We start from the raw sequence: 24,313 nt of genomic DNA, 5'->3' as shown, positions 1-24,313 counted from the left end.
ATATCCAAATTAGTCCCCACCATAAATTTCCTCATCTTAATAAATTGCAACAATAGCTCAAGCCAAAAGCCTAGGATTCAGACCTAATTTCTTTCCTTTCCTCTCTCAAATGCAATTCACCAATAGTCTTGCCATCTTTGTTTTGTTTTGCAATGCAGGTGCATATAATTGAGCTAATCATATTGCCTGCTCTAGAATACACCACTAATGTTCCAGGCGTGATTTTTTTCTTCATTAGTGTATTTACTTTTTAAAAAAAATTTAGAGACAGGGTCTCACTACATTGTCCAGGCTAGACTGTAATGGCTATTCATGGGTGCAATCATAGTGCACTACAGCCTAGCTTTTTCTTTGTGGAAAAACTTTTTAACTTCTTTTAATAGTAAAAAATAGTACTGCTCAGGCTTCTGGTTTTTTTTTTTTTTTTTTTTTTTTTTGAGACAGAGTCTCACTCTGTTGCCCGGGCTAGAGTGCAGTGGCATCAGCCTACCTCACAGCAACCTCAAACTCCTGGGCTCAAGCAATCCTCCTGCCTCAGCCTCCCGAGTAGCTGGGACTACAGGCATGCACCACCGTGCCTGGCTAATTTTTTCTCTATATATTTTTAGGTCCAGTTAATTTCTTTCTATTTTTTAGTAGAGACGGGGTCTTACTCTTGCTCAGGCTGGTCTCAAACTCCTGACCTCAAGCGATCCTCCCGCCTCGGCCTCCCAGAGTGCTAGGATTACAGGCGTGAGCCATCACGCCCAGCCCTGGTTTCTTCTTAATCAAAACTTTTTCTAGGATTTTTTCCATTTTGACTAAATTTTCAAGTTTATTGGCATGTTGTTTATAATATTTTTATCTGTTTAATATCTGCAGCATCTGTGGTGACATACTCATTTTCATTCCCAATATTGGTTATCTATTTTTTCCTCCATGATAAACTTGCCAGAAATTTTTGTCTATTTTGCTAATCTTTTCAAAGAGTCAACTAATAGCTTTGTAGTCTGTTAGATTCTTGTTTTCTATTTATTCCTGCTCTTATCTCCTTCAATTTTATCTTTATTGCATTTTATTCTTATGTACCTTATTTGGACACTGAGCTCATTTTAAAAATATAAGGACTTAAAAGTTATAAAATTTACCTTGAAGCATAACTTTCTTTGCATCCTGTAAGTTTTAATATTCATTATTCAGCCTTTAGAATTTTTAAATTTATTTCTATTTTCAATTTTTTTTACTGTCTTCTTAGTGAATCCAATTTTTAGCATTATGTAGTGCCCATCTCAATCCCTAATTTTTTGTTTTGTTTTTATTTACTCAGCATTTATTTTATAGCACATTTGGGATTTTTTTTTCATTTATTCAGGGTATTACGGGGGTACAAACATTTTGGTTACATGAAATGCGTTTGCCCCACCCGAGCCAGGGCTACAAGTGTGTCCCTCCCCCATACAGTGCGTTCTGCTTCCATTAGTTGTGGGTTTACCCCCCACCCCGCACCCTGACTGGCACCAAATGAGTATTACTACCATGTGAACCCCTCAGTGTTGGTCAGTTAGTGCCAATTTGATGGGGAGTACATGTGGTGCATGTTTTTCCATCCTGCGATACCTCACTTCGAAGGATGGGCTCAATCTCTATCCAGGATAATCTAAGAGGTTCTAGATCAGCGCTGTTTTTTGTAGTTGAGTAGCATTCCATGGTATACATATATCACATTTTATTAATCCACTCATGTATTGATAAGCACTTGGGTTGTTTCCACATCTTTGCAATTGTGAATTGTGCTGCTATAAACATTCAAGTGCAGATGTCTTTATTATAGAATGTCTTTTTTTCCTTTGGATAGATGGCTAGTACTGGGATTGCTGGATCAAATGGTATTTCTATTTTTAGCTCTTGGAGGTTATCTCCAAATTACTTTCCACAGTGTTTGTACTAATTTGCAGTCCCACCAGCAGTGTAAGAGTGTTCCAATCTCTCCACATCCACACCAGCATTTATTATTTTGGGACTTTTTGATAAGGGCCATTCTCACTGGAGTTAGGCAATACCTCATTGTAGTTTTGATTTGCATTTCCCTTATGATTAGAGATGTTGAGCACTTTTTTATGTTTGCTGGCCATTAGTCTGTCTTCCTTTGAAAAGTTTCTGTTCATGTCCTTTGCCCATTTATTGATAGGGTTGTTTAATTTTCTTCTTGTTGATTTTCTTAAGTTCTATATAGATTTTTGTTATCAGCCCTTTATCAATAATCGCTAATGCTTTTTGTCTTAATCCGCACTAGTTTCCTTCTGATATTTTCCTGATATCTTTTTTCTTTCTTTCATTTTCAAACTTTCCATGACTTTATGCTTTACGTATAAATACATTTTTAATCCAATTTGACTATATTTTCACAAAATAAACTGATGAGTCTATCTTGTCATCTTACACCATTTCACCTTTTTTATTTCCGAGTCACACTATTGTTCTATTTGGTCATTCTTTTTGTATGTCTCACTTTTAATAAATATCTCTATTTTCCCTCTAACAATACGAACTCTAACATATCCTCATGCTCTCTGGTCTCTGCCCACTGCCATTGTGTTGGCACTGTAAAGAATTTTAGTTCTGGATTATTATGGATGTACACTCTGTTCTTGATTGTCTTTAGTCCTAATTTTAACTTTAGGTCATCAACAAACTTTCCCTAAGTCTATGGCCATCTTTCTTTCAAATCTCAGTTATCTCCTGGATTTGTTTCCCTTTTTTAATACTTTCTCTAAAAGTATTTTTTTTTTTTTTTTTTTTTTTTTTTTTTTGAGACAGAGTCTCACTCTGTTGCCCAGGCTAGAGTGAGTGCCGTGGCTTCAGCCTAGCTCACAGCAACCTCAAACTCCTGGGCTCAAGCGATCCTCCTGCCTCAGCCTCCCGAGTAGCTGGGACTACAGGCATGCACCACCATGCCCGGCTAATTTTTTGTATATATATATTTTAGTTGTCCATATAATTTCTTTCTATTTTTAGTAGAGACGGGGTCTCACTCTTGCTCAGGCTGGTCTCGAACTCCTGACCTCGAGCGATCCACCCGCCTCGGCCTCCCAGAGTGCTAGGATTACAGGCGTGAGCCACCGCGCCCGGCCTCTAAAAGTATTTTTAATTTGTTTCTTTGTGTGGAAAATCTTCTAAAGTCTTGAGAATATTTTTATCATGCCCTCACATTAGGATAACTTTACCAGGACATTAAATTCCAGATTCAAACTTTTTTTCATGTTCAATTTCAGATTCTTGAGCTGGGCATAGTACTGACGGTTTTTACCATACCATATTCAAATGTCCTTTTGTCTGTGGGCTCCCATCCAGCTTCAGGGATGAGAATTCTACAGGTAAGGTTGACCAAACCTCTGAACAGGAATGAAAAAGTCATCCTCAGAAAACCAGCTCTCTCATATAGTGCTGCTGTCAATATAATTGATTCAACTTTTCTAGAGGTCAACCTAGCAATGCAGATCAAACATTGCAAAATACATGTACATGGCTCAACAATTTTACTTCTAAGAAATAACCCAACAATGTTCAAAGAAGTACACATAAGGATACTCATCACAGCATTACAGTATGAAAAAATATTGAAAATAACCCAATCTCCAAACACAATTAGTTAAATTATGTTAAAATTCCATAATCAACATACAGTGGTAAGGATGTGTGGGTTTATCAGCAAGGGAAAAACTATTTTCAAAAAAAGCAAGAAAGTCTTTTTGTTTCAGAAATATGCATATATAGGTAGAAAATATCTTAAAGCTGAAAGGCTATTCTCCAAAAATATTAATAGTAGCTTTCTCTAGATGAAGATATTGAAATGGTTTCTCATTTCCTCTTTTTGTTTTTCTATACACATTTCTACCATGAACCTCTTTGCTTTTACAAATCATTTTAATAAATAGTTTCTCCCCAGTATAACACAATGGATATCAAACAGGGGGAAGGGGGGAGGAGGGGCTGGGCAAAAACCTACCTAATGGGTACAGTGAACACCATCTGGGTGACAAGCATACTTACAACCCTGACTCAAGCATTACAAAAGCGATCCACATTAACCAAAAACATCTGTACCCTCGTAATACTTTGAAATTTAAAATTTAAAAACAGTTTCTCCGGCCGGGTGCGGTGGCTCACGCCTGTAATCCTAGCACTCTGGGAGGCCGAGGTGGGTGGATCGTTTGAGCTCAGGAGTTCGAGACCAGCCTGAGCAAGAGCGAGACCCCATCTCTACTAAGAATAGAAAGAAATTATATGGACAGCTAAAAATATATATAGAAAAAATTAGCCGGGCATGGTGGTGCATGCCTGTAGTCCCAGCTACTCGGGAGGCTGAGACAGGAGGATCGCTTAAGCTCAGGAGTTTGAGGTTGCTGTGAGCTAGGCTGACGCCACGGCACTCACTCTAGCCTGGGCAACAGAGTGAGACTCTGTCTCAAAAAAAAAAAAAAAAACAAAAAAAAAAAACAGTTTCTCCCCATGAGTCAGTTTTACAATTTGGAACTTACAGATCAAGTGGTTCTATTATCAGTGTACACCATTCTTTCAATCCACATCCTTTCGAATCTCCTTGACACATATCAAACTCACTTATCTTTATATCCCTCCAGTGCCATTGTAGTGCTCAATACGTTGCATCACGATATTCAAGAATACATCCCTGGGATAAACTGTGACTGTCTTCTCTCTGTTATACTTAACAAATCACCATAATGAAGGGATTCTTTAAATTACAAGTAACACAATGATTAAACCATTAACTTTCAAACTTTTTAGCAGCACTCTTTCTTCAAATAAAATCTTTTTTGAAGCCCAATATATAAAACAGACAAAATGGAACAATTCTAGTGGTGGAGAGCACGGAAGTTGAGTCCTGTCCACCCAGCCCTTCTTCCCTGCCTCTTACAAGGAAGTTGCTGTGCAGTTTGAAAATTACTATTTAATACATTCTGCTGCCCCTAAATGCCACCTCAGAGCTAGAAAACACACACACACATTCAATCTAACATTTATTTATTTTGTTTTCTTTTTGCAACTATAAATTACAATCACTAGTACACCTGTAATTCTCAATAGTGTGTTCAACTAAAGAATAAGCAAACACAGTGTTAAGTCAGTTTAAAAGAAATCATAGTACTTCTTAGAGTAATTTCCAAAAGGGGTAAAGTCTTGGGCCCACTCCTTGGAAATAAATATCCAGTAACCATAAAAATATTCAGCTATGTTTCAGTTATTCAGGGAGGTTCATGCATGGTCCCACGCAGAGCATCAGAGTTCCTCTTTGAAATAGCCCAGCTTTGCCAATGACATCTCTTTCCTCAACTGCATAACTTCCCAAAACATCTGATCAACTATACAAACAGAAAAGAGAAAGACATTCATATCATAAAATACCATCTTACTTTTAATATTTTGCTAAAATTTTAAGATTAACTGATTCCAGTTAGGCATTTCCTAATGATGTACCTAATGCCCATTCTTTTGATATTTCATATACACTCTTCCATGTACTTGTGAGGATCCCAGTTTTATCAATGAATAAGCAAGTTTACCAGTTTTGTCAAAATTATTTGTTAGATATATCAAAAAATATCATTTTAGCCCAAAAAAGGTAGACATTTCAGTGTCCTGAGTAAATGGCAATGTTGTTGCTTTTAGAAGCGAGTATACTCAATGCTCAGTATTCAAGAGTTATCACCTAACTTACGAAGCTTCTTGCTCTAGTTTGCTTTATACTTGGCCATTTTACTCTTCACTAACACTAGCAGAGCGAGAACAAGAAACCAAGAGACAATCCAGAAAACTCAATATTCTTTGTAATAACATGGAAAGGTTTTTATGTATGGCTCAATAAAAATAAATGTAGTGGATCTATAAATTACAATTATCTATACTTTTGTAAGCTCCCACTCTAAGTGAAAAAAGCTAGCTCTATACTTCAGATAATAAAAGGTCTTCATTTAATTTATGATCAGATTAGATTCATTTAGATCAGTTCTCAACCAGGAGATATTTGCCCCCCAGGAATTTGGCAATGTCTGGAAACATTTTCACTGTCACATCTGGGGGTTGCTACTGACATCTAATGGGTAACGGCCAGGATGCTGTTAAACATCCCACAGTGCGTAAGACAGCCCCTACCACAAAGAAAGCATCCAGCTCAAAATATCAATAGTTTCAAGGTTAAAAATCCTGCTTTAGATTTAGCTGTCCTAAATCCTTTTTGGCACAAGGCATATACAATAAACAGATTTTAAAATTAATAATGCTTTTTTACTACAAACCTACACAGTATATAATGTATACTCAATACTGTGAAGTGGAAGAGTGATAGAAACCAGAGAAGATACCACTTCTATTACCATCACCCTCACCACCGCTTCACGACACTTTCTTCCTAGTTCCATAAAGTAAGTTATTTTTCAGGCTTCCCTACAAACTTTTTAACAAGGAGAAAAACATGCTTGACAATTTAACTTAACATAAATCATCAGTTCTTCAGTTTAAACCATATTAACCACTAACAGGTGTTCAAAAAGATTTCAATTTTATTAAAGTCACAAAAAGTATTACACAGTTTAAAGACTACTTTTATGTGATCCAGTCTTTTAAAACTCAACATAAATTAGAGACAGGTTTCATCCCTATTCTTTTAGGCATTAAAATCCAATTATATAGGATTCTAAATAAATATGACTGTTTGTAACATACCAGAGCTTGAGAAAGGCTAAACTAAGTTTTTATCAGTATGACTACTTTTCCGATAGAATTAAGATTCACTGGTTTACTGACTGAAAGATGGTAGGCTTCTAATAGATTTTAAGCACAAAGAATATTTTCGGTGAGTAAAAAAATATAACCAGGAAAATTTCGCACAGCTTCAAATACGAAACTGGCACAGACTTGTCCCTAGCCCAGCACCTGCTATTTCTGTTTTAAAACAATCACGTGTACTCAAGAAATGCTGCTTTGGAGCTGTCAGGCCATATTAGGTTTTATGCCTGATATTTAAGACATTCAACTGTAAAACCACACAAAACTGTATTAAAAATATTAACACACTTGCATGAGGTTGGCTCTCCAGGACATGTCATCTGCACATTCCTGGTGATTTAGAATACAGTGATATTTATTCCATTCCAAATTATCCTCATGACTGTTTTATTAATTCACATGTGAAAGTAGAAAATACACCAAAAACTTATTGTTAGCTCCTTCATGGTTTCCATCAATTAAAATAAATCTGACCACTTCTAGAGTTTGCTCATTTTCATCTCTTAAGGAGTAAATTCAATGAGCTTTGTACTCTCCTCACATTTACTGTCTGGTTTATCATATGCCCCATACGAGTTAAAATTGGTCCTGCTTAAAATTCAAAATTAAGGGTAAAATGAGGCAAATAAAAGGGTTAAATACAACATTTTTTAAAAGAAACATTTGTCCTCAAATTCTCTACACATTTTATTAGAATTACAAAAGGAAGTCTATACAAATGTATCAATGTTTATTGGACCATTACTACATGTCCTATACTTTTTGCTGAACTTTTATGTAAATATTTACAATAAATTAAGAACACTCACCATCCTGTTGTTTCACGAGTCCCTGCTGAATATATCGAATGTATGTAAAAAAGTTACATACAGAAGTGATCTAGACCAAAAGGAAAAACAAAAGTCATGAATAGTTAAATGTCTCAAATCAATGCAAGCTTTATTAAAACTCATGATTAAGTCACTTACCCTGTATCTGCAAAAAGGAGAAATATAATAATAGTTGCTTGAGTCCCCTAATTTAATTCTGTGTTTACAGGATTTACTCTGGCCAGTGAGAGCACATTTTCTGTGAAATAATGATAAATTTTAGTTTTTTTTAAATTAAAAGCATTTGCCCCTACCTTCTATACAAGTTGTCTATTAATTCAATTAAGATAAAATATTGCAGAACCCACTTGGGTTCGCTTTACATAGACCTAAAAGGTATGAAAACTGCTATCATTGATTTAATTCTCCATTTTTAGGGTTGAAGGATCAGGATAAAACCACTTGGGTGTTTGTAGAATTTAAAATTGGAAATCCTTTCCCTAAAATTCTGAGGCCACTGTCCTACAGGTGTCACACAGAAGAGTGAGGTGCATGCGTGGCTCATAAAGCAAATATATGACTAGGTAACCTCCACAAACAGTCACCTACAGTCACTGAAATACCAATATTCTATAATTTTGCTGGGAATGTACTATGCATAACAGGAAGCAGGAAGAACCACACAACTCCCACAAGAGGCTTTTATACACACCTATTTATTTAGTTAATCTCAACCAGCCTTTTCCTGTTCTGGCTTCTAAATAACCCTAACAGGAGTCAATTATTGCTTTCTATGATCTCTCTCTCTGGCTTTCCAGTCCCCATATTGATCTGGCTGTTAACCACTTAATAAGTAGCTTCTTCATAAGCTTTCCAAGTCTTTTTTTTTTTTTTTTTTTGAGATAAGTCTCACTCTGTCACCCAGGCTGGTATGTTCCTAGCTCACTGCAACCTCAAACTCCTGGGGTCAAGCAATCCTTCTGCCTCCGGGATTATAGGTGCACACCACCATGCCTAGCTAATGTTTAAATTTTTTGTAGAGACAGAGAGTCTCACTATGTTGCCCAGGCTGGTCTCAAACTCCTGGCCTCATGTGATCCTCCCACCTCAGCCTCCCAAAGTGCTGGGATTACAGGCATGAGCCACTGCACCCAGGCCCCAAGTCACTTTTTAAACAGAAGCCAAGGCACGGTTTTAGGCAAAACCTTCACCTTTGCCAGAGGTTTTAGGTACTGTTGAGTTCAGTCTTTTCTCCTCATAGGACTGACTGGATGGAAAAAGGCCTGCCCTCCTATGAAATGTGGGAGTCTTACCTCTGAAGATTTATTCCCAAATTCCCAAATACCTCTCACATATGAAAGGCAGAACTGATTACTTATCAAAGTGAGACTCCTTTATAATAATAATATGAAAGGAGAAGACCAGCCAGGTCTTCTGGGTACCCTGTTCTCATGCTTCATAAGACTTGGTCTAACTCAGCATCTCCTCAAACTATTTTTGATGACAACCCTCAGAAAGAAATATCTTACACAGAAATTCAGTTTACATGGCTATACATATATGGATAATAAACAAAAATTCAGCTTATGACCACTAAACTGATTTCATGATCCACTAATGGGTCATCATATGGAGCTAAAAAAAACATGTTCTGAATCTCTTGTCTACTTGGATTCCTATCATGTATGCACACTTTTTGTAATTAAAAGGGTTCTCCTTTGATGCTAAATTTGGAATGCTATATCCAACACTGAGGATTTGTCTTTGGGCTGCACACACTCTAAATAGCAATATGAAGAGATTTTAAACTAGAAAAACTAAGTAACTGCAACATATAAAATTTCAAAAACTCAGAATCTTCCATAAGTCACGGATGTGGAAACCTACTTTGGTCCTCCACATTCAACTGCAGAAGCTTTCACAAATCGAATAGGTTGTAATCCCACTGGTTCAATGCTTAGAGTATTGTTTTCCACGGCCTCCAGAACAGCTGAAGCCAACTTTAAAAGAATAAAAAGTATTAGATGCCATGCTAGCAGAAAAACATCAAAATTATATTCTACTGTAAACTAATTTATAAATTATTCTTCCCCCAAGTTCCATTAGCATGGCCGTGTCCAATGAAAAAGGAAGAAATCATGTAATCTTGGTTTGATTTCTTTTATAATTCAAACACTGTTATGAAAGGCAATTCAGTTAGAGTGAAATAACTTTTCTCATTATCTGGAAGAGGATTAAAGGCATTAATTCCGATGTCTGTTCACTCCTTACCCACAATTAACATCTATTGATAATGGCACTTCAAAATGAATATCCTAATGCTTTATTCTACCAAATTTATGCAATATTTTTTAATATTGGTCATTTATAACAGCAATATATACTAATTATAACTATATATTTTCTAAACTTTTATTTAGGTGCACAAAAGTGAGTCTACAAAAGAATTAACGGAATTATCAAATATTATATGCCCAGAAGGGGAATGCAGCAACTGATAACAGATGAAAACAGGCAAACTTCTGCAGTCTGGCAAGATTACTATTACTGAATGGCCTACCTGAAACCAGGTACAAAGCCACAATGCACAACACATATTCATATCAAAAGCATTATAATGTTCATCTTAACTTCTCCTTATAAGCAATGGTATAATTAAATACTTGAAAGACTTAACATAAGATTCTTAATAGTAAAATTTCTTAAGCATTAATTAACAGAACATTTGTAGACAAACCTTTCACATGTAAGAACAAATTTAAATTGTGACTTTAAATTTTTTTTTTTTTTTTTTAGACACAGGGTCTCCCTCTGTCACCCAGGCTGGAGTGCAGTGTTGCAATGACTTTATATAGTGCCCTAAAATTGTTCTAAGTTTTTCTGTCTACTAATCCACTTCATTTTATACTCTTAACAACCCTGTGGCATAGACAAGAAAGAATTATTTTTCCTCTTTTAAAGATAAAGAAACTAAATATAATTTTTTATCATGTATAGATAAACCCAACAAACGTCTTTAACAGAATACAGAACTTCCCTTACACTGAACCTTGGACTAGGAATCAAGAAATAAACCCTATCCCCTGTACATGTTTAATACTTCACTCCAATGCAATACACATTTTTGTGCAAATGACTCTCTGCTCAAATAAGGAAAGATGTTCAGTAACTGAATACCAAGAAATTAATATGATCCTAATATGGAATGGAGAAATGGTAAAATATGACATTTTATAATAACTTATTTAGGCAAGACATACTGAAAAATATGTAATGATTTAGTAAAAAGCACATAAACAACTATAATGCATTCCTATTAAAATGAAAAAAAAATTACCTCACTTTTTGAGAATGTTAAACATGGAAAGATATCTTCCTGATAGATTTTGTCTAAGAAAGGACATGTTCTGTCCATTGTGGGCTCATCCTTCCAAGATCTGAATTCATTATACAGAGATAAATCAGCCTAGCAAACAAACCAAAAGAAAACACAAAAAAAACTTGTTTAAAAGTACAAACATAAAACCACTTTATAAAACCAAAACCTAATTGAAATATTACTGAAAAAAAATGTTCATTTAAAAACAATAAATTGAACTGTTCTTCGTTAGTTATAATACATAGTAGCAATTTTTCTTTTAAAAGAAATGACTCCCAAATGGCTAACTGGACCTTTTCAATGTATCTACTATCTTGTCTAATGTTGCTACCCATTATCCTCACCTGCAACCCCTGGCCCCCTCAAAATGTTGGAGCTCCTCTTAAGACACAGGTGCAAACTGTTCTGGATATAAAAAAATGACAAGTCTTTTCTGAAAATAATCAGAAAGTAATCTGGAGCCAAGTTAATTAAATAAAGTGTTTGAATAAACTGAGACTAAATTGTAAAACCTAATTTGGGATTAAAAAAAAAATGACAGGAGTTGTTCTGCTATTACCTGAAGGCAGTCCCAAAAGAACTGACAAAAAAATGTCTATTGTATAAGCAACAAGATTAAAAGAAGCATACATACAGCGTCCTACATCAACTATTATAAAATATAACATTTATTTAGATATTTTGGCATATTTTGGGCATCAAGTAACTACCATATGAGGTATCAAAAATAATTTACCACTGGCACCCACCTTCTCATTCACTCCTCCAATTGTCCCTCCCATTCCCTCTGCCCTGATAAAGTTTCCCTAAGTATTCCTCCCTACGGATCCTTAGATTCCCTCAGCCTAGCTCAATGCCATCTGCTGGAATACAAAGATGAACCTCCATCAGCCACCCAAACACAGAGCAGTCTCCCTTGTCCTCCTACAGCTCCAAGCTACTCTTGTCCACTGAATGACGCACTGACCACAGCTACGGCCTGCCCCTGGGATAGCTTAATCAGATGTGCAGGTAGTCTACGTGAAAGTAACAAAAGGCTGAGTGTATCCAAGCTTCCCTATATACTTTCTTTTAAAGTGTATAATGGCAATCTCAGTGTGAGGTTTTTTTTTCCCTTCCCAATTCATAAATTCCTTGAATCAAAGCTAAAGCCAAAAGGATAAATAATATTAGTAGATAAGCAATACTTAAATTTTCAAATTCATTTTCTTGGTAAAGTTTACTGAGAAAATGGACATAAACCCCAAAGTAGGTAAGCGGTATTGTAAGGAAAGATTCAGTTTAAAGGCAGTAATTTAAGCCGTTTATTAAGAGCTGACTCTGCCAGGAACTATATATGGTAAGCATTTTATAAACATTTAATCTTCACAACTGTGTAAGATAGATATTATGATTCCCTTCTGTAACTTGCTCAAGTTTATAAAGCAAGTAAATTTAAATCTAAGTGGCTTGATCTCAAAGCCTTGATTGCACATGTGTGTCTGTATGCAAGCATGTAATGTTTTAAAAATGTACAGAAAATATAATGTTGCTAATGTCATGACTGAGTGCCCCATCACATTTTCTACAAAAACATGAACATGCTTCACTTTCTTTCAGATTGTTATATCCTTTTGTAAGACTAACACAGGTCAAATTTGTGTGTTTCCTTTGTCTAATAAGACTTTTTGACAAGTTTCTCATGAAACATCAGACTATAAGATATACCTGGAAAGCAAAAGGTTATTATTTTAAAGTTAATAAGCTCCCTATTCATACTTTAAGGGATTTCAAAAACTAAAAATGAACCTTTAAAATGTTCCATGAGAAAAACATTAAAACTTTTTTAGTGTAAGCAACAGGAAAAAAATACATATTTATATATAATGAGTGAGAAACAATAGCAAAAATACAAGTTCTACAAGCAATTTAAAATGCTATTTAAATTCAAAGAAATTAGAATTAAAGTTATGACTAAAAGTTTCCTAAATAGTTAACAGAAACCAGTATGAATTTTAGATTTTGTTACGTTCAGATTTGACCAAGTACTGAAACTTCTCTCTCACTAGCATCTTTTTTATTAATAACTAATCAAAATGCAATTCAATTAAAATAGGTAACACTGATTATTCAATTTAATAAACTCCTGCCTTCCACGCAAAATTTAACAAGTTCACACAGCTTCTTCAAGATTAACGATAAACTTGAATTCAACAATGTAAAATATAGCTTTTAAGAAAAAACAGGAGGCCCAGCGCAGTGGCTCACACCTGTAAACATCGCACTCTGGGAGGCCAAGGTGGGAGGATTGCTTGAGGTCAGGAGTTTGAGACCAGCCTGAGCAAGAGTAAGACCCCCCATCTCTACAAAAAATAAGAAAAATTAGCCATGCGTGGTGATGCATGCCTGTAGTCTCAGCTACTCAGGAGGCTGAGACAGGATGATCGTTTGAACCCAGGAGTTTGAGGTTGCAACAAGCTATGATGATGCCACTGCACTCTAGCCAGGGTGACAGAGTGAGACTCTGTCTCCAAAAAAAAAGGAAAAAGAAAAAAGAAAAAAACAGGAGATTAGTGCTCCATGAATTATTAATCAATCCCCTTGGAAATGAATTAAATGATTAAACCAAACAATAAAAAAAACATTTTATAATTATACAATTTTTATTCTAAAGAGCTCAAAATATTTATACATTGTCTCAGTCATCTTTTAAAATGATAAACCTACTATTATTTCTATGTTTTGTTGCTTAATTATCAGAATTAACTCTAGGACTCCTTTACTGATATAAAATTCTGCTTCTGCCAGAATTTAAATAAAAGCAATGCACCAATCTTCAAGAAAATCACCTTATCTTCGCTCATTTCTTATATTCATATTTTGTAAGAACACTCTAGCAATAAATTTTGATTATGCAGGTCATTAAAGCCACTCACTCTCCTTTATACAACTACTGACAGTTTGCTCCCTTAATGAAATACCGAGATTAACAAACTTACCAAGTTTCCAGCAGGTACTCCAAGGTCAGCCAGGTAGAGAATGGAACTGAAGAATCCCTGAAAGTAGCCAGCTCTAGACAAAGCCTCCCCCATCTTAACATCACATATTTTGTACTAAAAATTTTGCTGGTAAAAATGATAACTGACACCTCAGTGATGAGAATTAACAAGTATCAACAGAGTCAGAGGGGACAGTCCTTGACGAGTTACCTCTTTGCTGTCTTTTACAATTGGCTGTATCACACTGAGGTCCTGATGACTGCCACTCATAGCACTGCTTGTGCTTTTATTTCTCGTGTGCCCCTTTTTAAAAGGTGTCTTTCCACCTGGCAGAGGCTCTTGCATAGGTGATGTTGGAGAACTGGATAATACAAGTGTCTTCAATGCAGCTACTTCAGCTTGAAGTACATCAATCTAGAAAATAAATCAACATAGTCATATATACTATATTTTATTACAGACATGACAGAAATAGCTAAATGTTAGCAATTTTTTCAAAACACTTTCAAAGATGGGGAAAAATTTTAACTTGTATTTCCTGTTGAGTAATAAAGAGAAAGTGAAAATCAAGTTTTTTGATGTTTCCATAGAATTTAGATTCTGCTACTATTCACAATGTCAAATGAAATTCTTAAAATTATTAAAATATCTAAGATTTATGTGAATTTTTTAAATCTTCAAAATATAAGTTTATGATTAGTTACAATAGCTCACTCTTAAATAGTAAAATCTAGTCACATTTAGGTGGCTTCTCTCAGTGAATTAATAAAATAAATATTAACTTTAAAATGTGATTATATAATCCTTTTGATAACACATGATTTACAGGCTTTAAAATAATTGGTTCTAATATAAAACAATTATTTTCTTTATATTTTTCTGTAGTTTCCAAATCTAAAATAAATAGTACGGTTACATCAGAACAAAATCCAACAGATGTGAAGGTGTTTTTAAAACAGTAACCACTAATTTCTTTAAATTTTATACTAGTAAAAGCAGCAAAAACTTACTTTTCCTTGTGCTTCTTTTAGCTGTTTTTCTGCTGTTGCTTGCTTGACATTTGCTTCTCTCACCATTTTATGAGCTTCCTGAAAAAGTGAACAACTCAAATTATGGAAACAAAATATTTAGCATTTATTTTCAAAAATCTTTCACCAAGTATCAATGATTAAATCAAAGCTATACTACCAAAAGTTAGACTGAAAATAAGTATTTGATGTCAACTACAGAAATAGCAGTTGACAACAGATAGACAAACTATTAGAAATTAGGAATAGGTACCTTCTTTTAGTACCTATTATCAGTGAGGCAGCCAAATTGAGTTCGTTCATTCTGATCAATGCTTGTGTAAGGATTGTAATTGTGATGAAGGAAAATAGACAATGACCCACATGTCAAAGCCAACTTCCTCTGCAATTAGGTTTTTGTAATTTGGTCACTATGTATTCATATTATTAGACATAGCGAAGGCACAGAGGGACAAGTAAAAATATTAACATGTCAATAACGTTGCAGTTTACAGGAATGACAGGCATATAATAAAAACATTCACAAAGCATTAAGTGACAATTTTGTACAGAGCAATCTTAAAAAGAAACCAATTTACCTTTAATAGGGTCTCAATTTTTTACTAACACAAACGTGAGATTCTAGGTATTTAATTCCCTTCTACTCACCAAACATTTATTCATGACATCTCTTTGTGAGGTACTGTACTTGGTGCTGATTATACAGTGAGAAAAAGATAAGGTCTATGGCTCGTAAGGAGCTTACATTCTGAGTACATTCCAATAATCAAATAAAGTTATTAGGGTAAGAATTGTGGATTTCATTCTAAGTACAATATGAAACCTTACCTTATATTTTAAGGAAGAAAGTGACATGATCTTGTATTTTTAAAAAATGATGCTGCTGTATAATCTTAATCCCTATAAAAGATTAAGAATGGACTAGAGGATTCTTGAGATAATCCCAAGACATTAGAACTTTAATTTACACTTTATTGGAGGGAAGAAAGGAAGGAAATGAGCTTCAAAAATGTTTAACAAATAATTTGACAATGGCACCCTCACTAAGTCTGTCAACTAGTGGTAGAGTGAAAGAGTGGAAGTTCACTAGATCAGAATTTGACAGTTTGTTTCCCATTTGTTCATTTGCTCTTATAGTATTCTAATGAATTGCAGTTAAAATTAACCATTAAAATATTCCATATGCCATTATGCTGGTTATCTTGGCAAAGTCCTTAAGAGCTGTCAAATCTAATAATGAGTTAAACTAATAATATCTAATAATGAGTCCTTTTAAAAATAACAAATATTTGCTGAATTTTTCCGGGATAAGTGACGGTCAACAAAAGACTACTTGGCAGATATTTTTTAAATAATAAACATATCTAATCTAATCTTTCAAGGTAACTAACATTTTAACTATAAATGCAAAAGTAACTCATACTATAGAAAGGATGCTTGTTTAACCATTTGGAAATGAGTTCTGCTTTCATTAATAGTGGACTATGCAATTGGACCAAACTTCCAATGGAGAACCATTAGAAAAGCTGGACTAGTATTTTTTTTAACGTGCTTAAAGGAATGAGAGCTACCAAAATAGTGAAGAATTAAGGGCCAAGATCCAGGAGAAATAAATCCAGAAAAGTGAGGTGGGGTTTTAGGTGACTCTTCCACTAGAGATATAAGAGATACAGTGAAAAGGTTTAGCATGCACATACTATAATTGGAGTCCCAAAGAGAAAGAAGAGAGCTAGACTGGGGCAGAAGCAATATCTAAGAAGATAACGCATAGGATTTTGACAAACTGATAGAAGACATCAAAAGGCAGATTCAAAAAAAGTTTGAAAATGTTTCCATCACTCTGTTCTTCTGAAGCTGAAAATGATACAAGTGTCTTCTATACCAGGAGTCAGCAAACTTTTTCTGTAAAGAGCCAAATAGTATGTATTTTTGGATTTGAGGGCCATATATAGTCTCTGTTGCAACTACTCAACTCTGCTGTTGCAGTGTGAAAGCAGCTATAAACAATACACATAAACAAATGAATGTGGCTGTTTCTATAAAAATTTATAAACACTGAAATATGCATTTCATATAATTTTCTTTATGTTCTTTTAACATATCCATCACCTCATAGTTACTTTTTTTGTGGTGGTGGTGGTGATGGTAGTGGTAAGAACACTTAAGATCTATTTCCTCAGCAAATTTCAAGTATACAATATGGTCAATGTGCTATACATTAGATCTTCAGAATTTATTCATCTTGCATAACTGAAACTTCGTACCATTGACCAACATCTCCCATTTCTCCCACCTCCGAACCCCTAGAAACCACCAATCTACTCTGTGCTTCTATGAATTCAACTCTTTTAGATTCCATATGTAAACAAGATCATGCAGCATTTGTCTTTCCATATCTGGCTTATTTCACTTAACATAATGGGTTCATTCATGTTGTCACAAATGGCAGGATTTCCTTAAGGCTGAAAAATATCCATACACACACACACACACACACACACACACACACACTCTTTATCCATTCATCCATCTATGGACACTTAAGTTGTTTCCATATTTTGGCTATTGTGAGTAATGCTGAAATGAACATGGAAGTACAGCTATCTCATCAAGATACTGATGTTATTTCCTTTGGATGCATACCCACAAGTACGACTGCTGGATCATGTGGTAGTTCTATTTTTAACTTTTTGAAGAACCACCTCCATACTATTTTCCATAATAGTTGTACCAATTTACATTCCCACTAACAGGGTACAAGGGTTCCTTTTCTCCACATCCTTGCCAACACTTGTTATCTTTTGTAGTTTGAAAATAGCCATTCTAACAGGTGTGAGGTGATATTTCATTGGTGTTGTGATTTGCATTGACCTGATGATCAGTGATGCTCAGCACCTTTTCATATACCTGCTAGCCATTTCTATGTCTTCTTATGAGAAATGTCTATTCAGGTCTGCCTTTTTATTAGGTTCCTTCTATACCTATGCCCTCTTTACCTTTGTTGAGAGTTTTTATCATGAATGGATGTGAAATTTTGCTATTGAGTTCCTTACATATTTTGGATATTAACCCTTTATCAGATATGTGGCTTGCAAATATTTTCTCCCATTTAGTAGGCTGTCTTTTCATTTTGTTGATTGCTTGCTGTGCAGAAGCTTTTTAGTTTGATGTAATCCCACTTGTCTATTTTTGCTTTTGTTGCCTGTGCTTTTGGTACCATATCTAAAAAAAATCAATGCTCAGACTGATATCAAGAAGCTTTCTCCTTGTTTCTTTCTAGGAGTTTTATAGTTTCAGATCTTACAGTCTTTAATCCAATTTGAGTTGATTTTTGTTTATGGTGTGAGATAAGGTCCAATTTCATTCACCTGCATGTGGATATACTATTTTCCTGGCACATTTATTAAGGAGACTATTCTATCCTCATTGAGTGCTCTTGATACCCTTATCAGAGATCAATTGACTGTAAAGGCGTGGACTTATTTCTGGGCTCTCTATTCTGTTCTATTGGTCTATATGTCTTTTTCTTTTTTAACTTTTGTCTTTTTTTAAATTTCAGAATATTATGGTGGTACAAACATTTTGGTTACATATGTTGCCTTTGTGTCACCTAAGCCAGAGCTGTAAATGTGCCCAATGCCACACTGTTTTAATTATTGTAGCTTTGTAATATACTTTGAAATCACAAAGTGTGATGCATCCAGCTTTATTCTTCTGCTCAAGATTGATGAATTTTAGGATTGTTTTTTCTGTATCTGTAAAGAATGCCATTGGAATTTTGATAGACATTGCACTGTATTTGTAGATCCCTTTGGGTAGTTTAGACATTTAACAATACTCTTTTGGTCAATGAACACAAATGTCTTTTCATCTGTGTCTCTTTAATTCCCTTCTTCAATGTATTATAATTTTCAGTGTACAAGTCTTTCACCTCTTTGGTTAAGTTTATTCTAAGTATTTTATTCTTTTTGATGTTTTTGCAAATGGGATTGTTGTCTTAATTTCCTTTTCAGATAGCTCATTGTTTGTGTATAGAAACATCACTGATTTCTGTATCCTGCAACTTTACTAAATTTATTTATTAGTTCTAACTTTGGCTGCGGTTGTTGAATCTTTAGGATTTTCTACATTTGCTATCACATCACCTGCAAACAGAGATCATTTTACTTTTACCTTTCCGATTTGGTTGCCTTTTCTTTTTCTTGTCTAATTTCTCTGGCTAGGACTTCAAGTACTGTGTTGAGAGAGAGTGGGGTATTAAAGTCCCCTACTATTATTGTATTGCTAATTCTCCTTTCAGATCTGTCAATGTTTTCTTTATACATTCAGGTGCTCTGATGCTGGGTGCATATATACAGTCATGCACCATAGAGTATTTCAGTCAACAACGGACTGAATATACAATGCTAATCCCATGAAATTATTAGACAATATTTTTACTGTACCTTTTCTATGTTTAGATACACAAATATTTACTACTGTGTTACAATTGCCTAGAGCATTCAGTACACTAACATGATGTACAGGTGTGTAGCTTAGTGGCAATAGGCAATACCACATAGCCTGATGTATAATAGACCATACCCTCTACGTTTGTGTTAGTACACTCTATGATGTTCACATGAGGGCAAAATCACAGAACAAAATTACCTAACAACGTATTACTGAGAACATATCCCTGTCATTAATGCAAGACTGTATTTATTTATGATTGTTTTGTCTTCCTGTTGAAGCGACCCCTTTGTCATTATATAATGATACTCTTTGTCTGTTGTGAAAGTTTTGACCTAAGGTCTATCTTGTCTAAGTATAGCCGCCGCCCCCGCCCCTTTTGGTTACCAATTTCATGGAAATATGTCTCCACCCCTTCATTTTCAGCCTATATGTAAAACTTATCTAAAGTGATTCTCTTATAGATAGCATATGTTTTTTTTTTTCAATCCATTCAGCCATGCTATATCTTTTGACAGAGGAGTTTCGTTCATTTACATCTAAAGTAATTACTGAAAGGTAAGAACTTAAGCTCACCATTTTGTTAATTTTCTGTTTTACAGGTTTCTTATTCTTCTCTTCTCTTGTCTTTCATTGTGGTGTGATGATTTTTTGTGGTTATGTAACTTTAATTCCTTTGTCTTTTGTGTTATCTGTGTTATCTACTGTACCTGTTCTTTTGTAGTGACCATGGAGTTCACATTGAACATTTTACAGTTAGAGCAGTCTGTTTTAAACTGATGATAACTTCAATCACATGCAAATACTCTAAACTTTGCTTCCCCCCCACACACATTTTATGTAATATCAGATTTTACTTCTATAGTTCTATGTTGTGTTTTCATTAACAAATTTCTGTGGTTATAGTTATTCTGAACTATATTTGTCTTATAATTTATATAGTAATACCAAAAATTTCATACAATTTTCACATCGCAAAACATCCTTCTTTTGATATTTTCTCCAACCATTTAAAAATGTAAAAACCATTATTAGCTTACAGGCTGCACAAAGGTAAACATAAGCTGGTTTCACCCTACAGTATGTAGTTTGCAGACCTCTGACCTATACATTTATGTGTATACACTTACAAACTTGGAAAACAGAATTTTTTCCTACCTGGTTAGTAATGATTCAAACGAAGAAGTTGTTTTTTTTTTTCCTCCCTTTTTTCAAAAATAATGTTTCAGGGCAACATCTTCAGATTAATTTGCCAAAAACAATGTGTTACTATTAGGGAAGATGGAAATTTGCTAGACAGTTTTCTGGAAAAACCTTCACATAACTGGCAATGGAACCAGAAATTGAGTATAATGATTTAATACAAGGATAGATATACTTCTTACATATAGATTAATATATCTGTGAGTTAGCAGCAGCATTGTAACTAATTTTAAAAATGGAACTTAGACCAGACCTTCATCTGGATCATAAATTGTTAAAACAAGATTTTCAAAGCAAAGTAACATTCAATCACACTCCTCTCGCTAAGTATATACAAGTGTGTTCAAGTGATATTTTAAGGAGAATAAAATATTTTTGTATTATAAAAATTTTTCAGCATTTTTATTATCTCACCTTTTAAAACTTTTGGGTTTCATAATGTACATACGACATTAGTACATACGTTAGAAAATGCATATAATTTATAATTATGTATATGCACATAGAACAGTGCCTAGCACATAGGGAACTCTCAATAAATATTAGGTATCATCATTATAATGGAGGTTTTTCTTCTACTGGACAGGTACAGAACCTAAAAGTTTGGCATCTATTGATTAAAGTAAGAAATGATGGTGGCTTGGACGATGATTTGCTTTATGTTCTAGAGGTAACATCATAGATCTTACTGATAATTTGAGTATGGGATGAAGAAATGAGATGCCTCCACGCTGACTCCTTTTCTGCGGCTTGTTACAAACAGATGTAAGACTTAGGATCATGAACTTGAGTACCAGCATTATTCATTAGCTTTATTATGCCTCATTTTTCATGTCAGACAAAATAATTATCTGCCCTCAATGCTCAGCATATTGTTGACAGAAAACTAGGCACATCATAGACATTTACTAAAACTGGCTGCTAAAACTTAAAAATCATCTTAGGACGTTTTTTCTCCATGTTACATGTAGACTACTTTGTAAAGCAGTCTTTCAACTTACTTAATTTTACATTATCTCAAAATTGAAGTATTAGGATAAAAATATATAACTTTAGAGATCTTTGTATTTGATACTTTTGAAACTCAACTTTGTTATATACAAAGTGTAACTACATTCAAGATTATTGATCATATATAATAATAAACTAAACTCCTAATTTGAATTTACACATTAAGTTTACCGAAAGTGTGCAGATGGAGTTTATTCAGAACTATTTTAAATTCTCAAAAAATTATGCATTATATAAACACAAAATGTAAGAAAAAAAATCTTTCCATACAACAGTGGTAAACAGATCATGAAAGCACAATTAAGACCCCGAAAAACTTTTAGCACTTTTTCCACAATTCATAAATAATTGGTTTGAATACAAATTTCTTCATTACTGGAATCATCTTTATGAATCAATGTACTTTCTTTCCCAAAAAGCATTCAGTGTCAGGGCTATTAGCCATTGTTGGGTTCGGGATAGGTTAGAGATCAAAAAACTATATTTTTTTAGATATGTTTTTCCACTAATTGCACAAACTACATTTCTGGCCCTTCACATCCTGCTACAAAGAGGGAAAAGTTTCTTTCTGTTTGTTCTACTTCAGCTAACAGAACATACATACATGTGCAGATGGCTGAAACTAAGTAGGGCTAAAATTAAATGTAAGCAGGCAGGAAATCAAAATTAACATAAGTAGCTTAATGTATTTTTTTCTTATCTAATATCCATAAATCATTACAAAATTTTCTTCTAGCCAGACAATACTGGAAAAAATATCTCATGTAGCTGTATATTCTTTTACATATAAAAATGTAACAAGTCACACAGCTCCCTATTCTAGATCTTTAACTTTCCATTCTTCCCATCCTTAAATTTATTTTCCTCTCATCTCTGATGGCTAGCTAACTAAAGAAATAAAGTTTTAAAATGTTCATGAACGAAAATGATCCAGAAAAGAAGGCAAAGACTATGGAGCAGAGAGGACACAGGGAAGCCCCCATATGTGTAAAGATACTTATTGCAATGTTACTTGTAATGATAAAAATAGTGGAACGTGCATCTGATAAATTATGATTATCATTAGTGACTTTGTAGTAACCTGAAGTGTTATTTGAAAAAAAAATACAAAATTGTTAGAATTACAATTATGTGAGAAAATATGCATACCTCTAAAATTGGAATAGATGTTGCATAGATAAAAATTACAAAAAATGATGAAATTTTCCCCTAAAAATTTTTTATTATTACAAGAGTTTTAAGAACAAATCTTTGGGGAAAAAAGAATACATTGCTAAGTGATAGTGGCATTAGCCATTCCAGTAATATATCAATATTTTTGTTAAAGACGTTCTAAAGACTCAAGATCTTAATCCAAAGAAGATACTTTAAGGCAATGGTTCTTAATGATGGAAGTACTATCCTCTCCCCACTCTTCAGAAATATTTTTAAGTTGTGAAAATGATTACAGAGTATTACTAGTACTTTCTGGGCAAAGCCTCACATGTCGGTTAATTTTATGTGTCAATGTGACTGAATCACAGGGTGCCCAAATATCTGGCCAAACATTATATTGGGTTGTTTCTGGATGAGATTAACATTTAAATCAGTAGACTGAGTAAAGCAGACTGTCCTCTATAATATGGGTGGGCCTCATCCAATTAGTTGAAGGCCTGAATAGAACAAAAAGGCTGACCCTCCTCTGAGTAACAGAGTTCTTTTTGTCTTAGACTCAAACTGAAGGCCTGGTTCCCAGGCCTTCCAAGTCGGACTGGAACTACACGATCAGTTCTCCAGGTTGTTGACTCACCCTGTAGCTCCCAGGAGTTGCCAGCCTACATAGTGACGTGAGCCAATTCCCTACAGTAATGAGTGTCCCCCACCCCGCTCACTCTCTATATATGTATGTATATGTGCACATACATACCCTATTGGTTCTGTTTCTTTGGAGAACCCTAATTACACCAAGGATACTAAATGTCCTACAATGTCAATGGCATCCCTCCCTATTGAGAAACAGTGCTCCAGTTGGGTAGAAATTTTGGTCCTGGTGGCAGGCTGGAAATAAAGAGGTACACCTTCCAACAAGCAGGTGTACCTTCTAACATTTTGCAAATCACCCCATATCAGATGACTACCTCAAGGGTTTGCCCTCCCAGTTATAGAGTCATATACAGTTACTCTAAAGCAGCAGGTAAATATCTGATAAAATTAAAATCAAAAGTAAAATTTACCTCCTTTCTTTCCACACACATATTTTTAAATAATCTGATACTGGTAGCCCACAGTGGTTTTTTTTTTTTTTTCTTTTCACATCATTTTAAGTTGTAGACTACATTGCTTAAAGATTTGGTTTTATCTTTTGTTTAGAGGACTTAAAAATATGCATGAAGCTAAGCATATCTTCTTCAAGATTCCCTCAAAAAACAATTGTTTCAATATATAAAAATCAAGATGTTGCTGTTGGCCAAGATGTAAACAGACCAACCTCAAATAGACTAGCTGTGAGTTCTTCCAATTCCTGTCCAAGTTGATCTCGCACTTTTGAAAGCCTCTCACATTCTTCATCTTTTAACTTCAGTTCCTATGAGAAATTGATAATTTTATTTTGGATTTCCATTGTTTGAAGTCAAAAACAGCAAACCATATCATCTTTACTAATAAAATCACAAAATATTAATACCATGTCTT

General features: G+C 34.4%; 1 protein-coding gene across 2 annotated transcripts in view; it reads right to left on the bottom strand.

Annotated features, from left to right (window-relative positions):
* Positions 1–4,863: 4,863 nt before the first annotated feature.
* RAB3IP (RAB3A interacting protein) overlaps positions 4,864–24,313 on the bottom strand; it is a 50,366-nt gene continuing 30,916 nt past the window's right edge. For both annotated transcript variants that reach the window (XM_069489469.1, XM_069489468.1), the window contains exons 4-11: positions 24,111–24,206; positions 14,960–15,037; positions 14,160–14,363; positions 10,930–11,058; positions 9,480–9,592; positions 7,752–7,851; positions 7,593–7,662; positions 4,864–5,360 (exon numbers count right to left, since the gene is read on the bottom strand). In XM_069489469.1, coding sequence (XP_069345570.1) covers positions 5,278–5,360; positions 7,593–7,662; positions 7,752–7,851; positions 9,480–9,592; positions 10,930–11,058; positions 14,160–14,363; positions 14,960–15,037; positions 24,111–24,206 — 873 coding nt within the window. In that variant the 3' untranslated portion in view covers positions 4,864–5,277. The remainder of the gene's footprint in view (positions 5,361–7,592; positions 7,663–7,751; positions 7,852–9,479; positions 9,593–10,929; positions 11,059–14,159; positions 14,364–14,959; positions 15,038–24,110; positions 24,207–24,313) is intronic.

Source organism: Eulemur rufifrons, chromosome 16 (genome assembly GCF_041146395.1).
Source record: "Eulemur rufifrons isolate Redbay chromosome 16, OSU_ERuf_1, whole genome shotgun sequence".
In the NCBI taxonomy this organism is placed as follows: Eukaryota; Metazoa; Chordata; class Mammalia; order Primates; family Lemuridae; genus Eulemur; species Eulemur rufifrons.
Note: the sequence above shows the minus strand (reverse complement) of the source record. Positions and strands in the feature narration are given on the sequence as shown.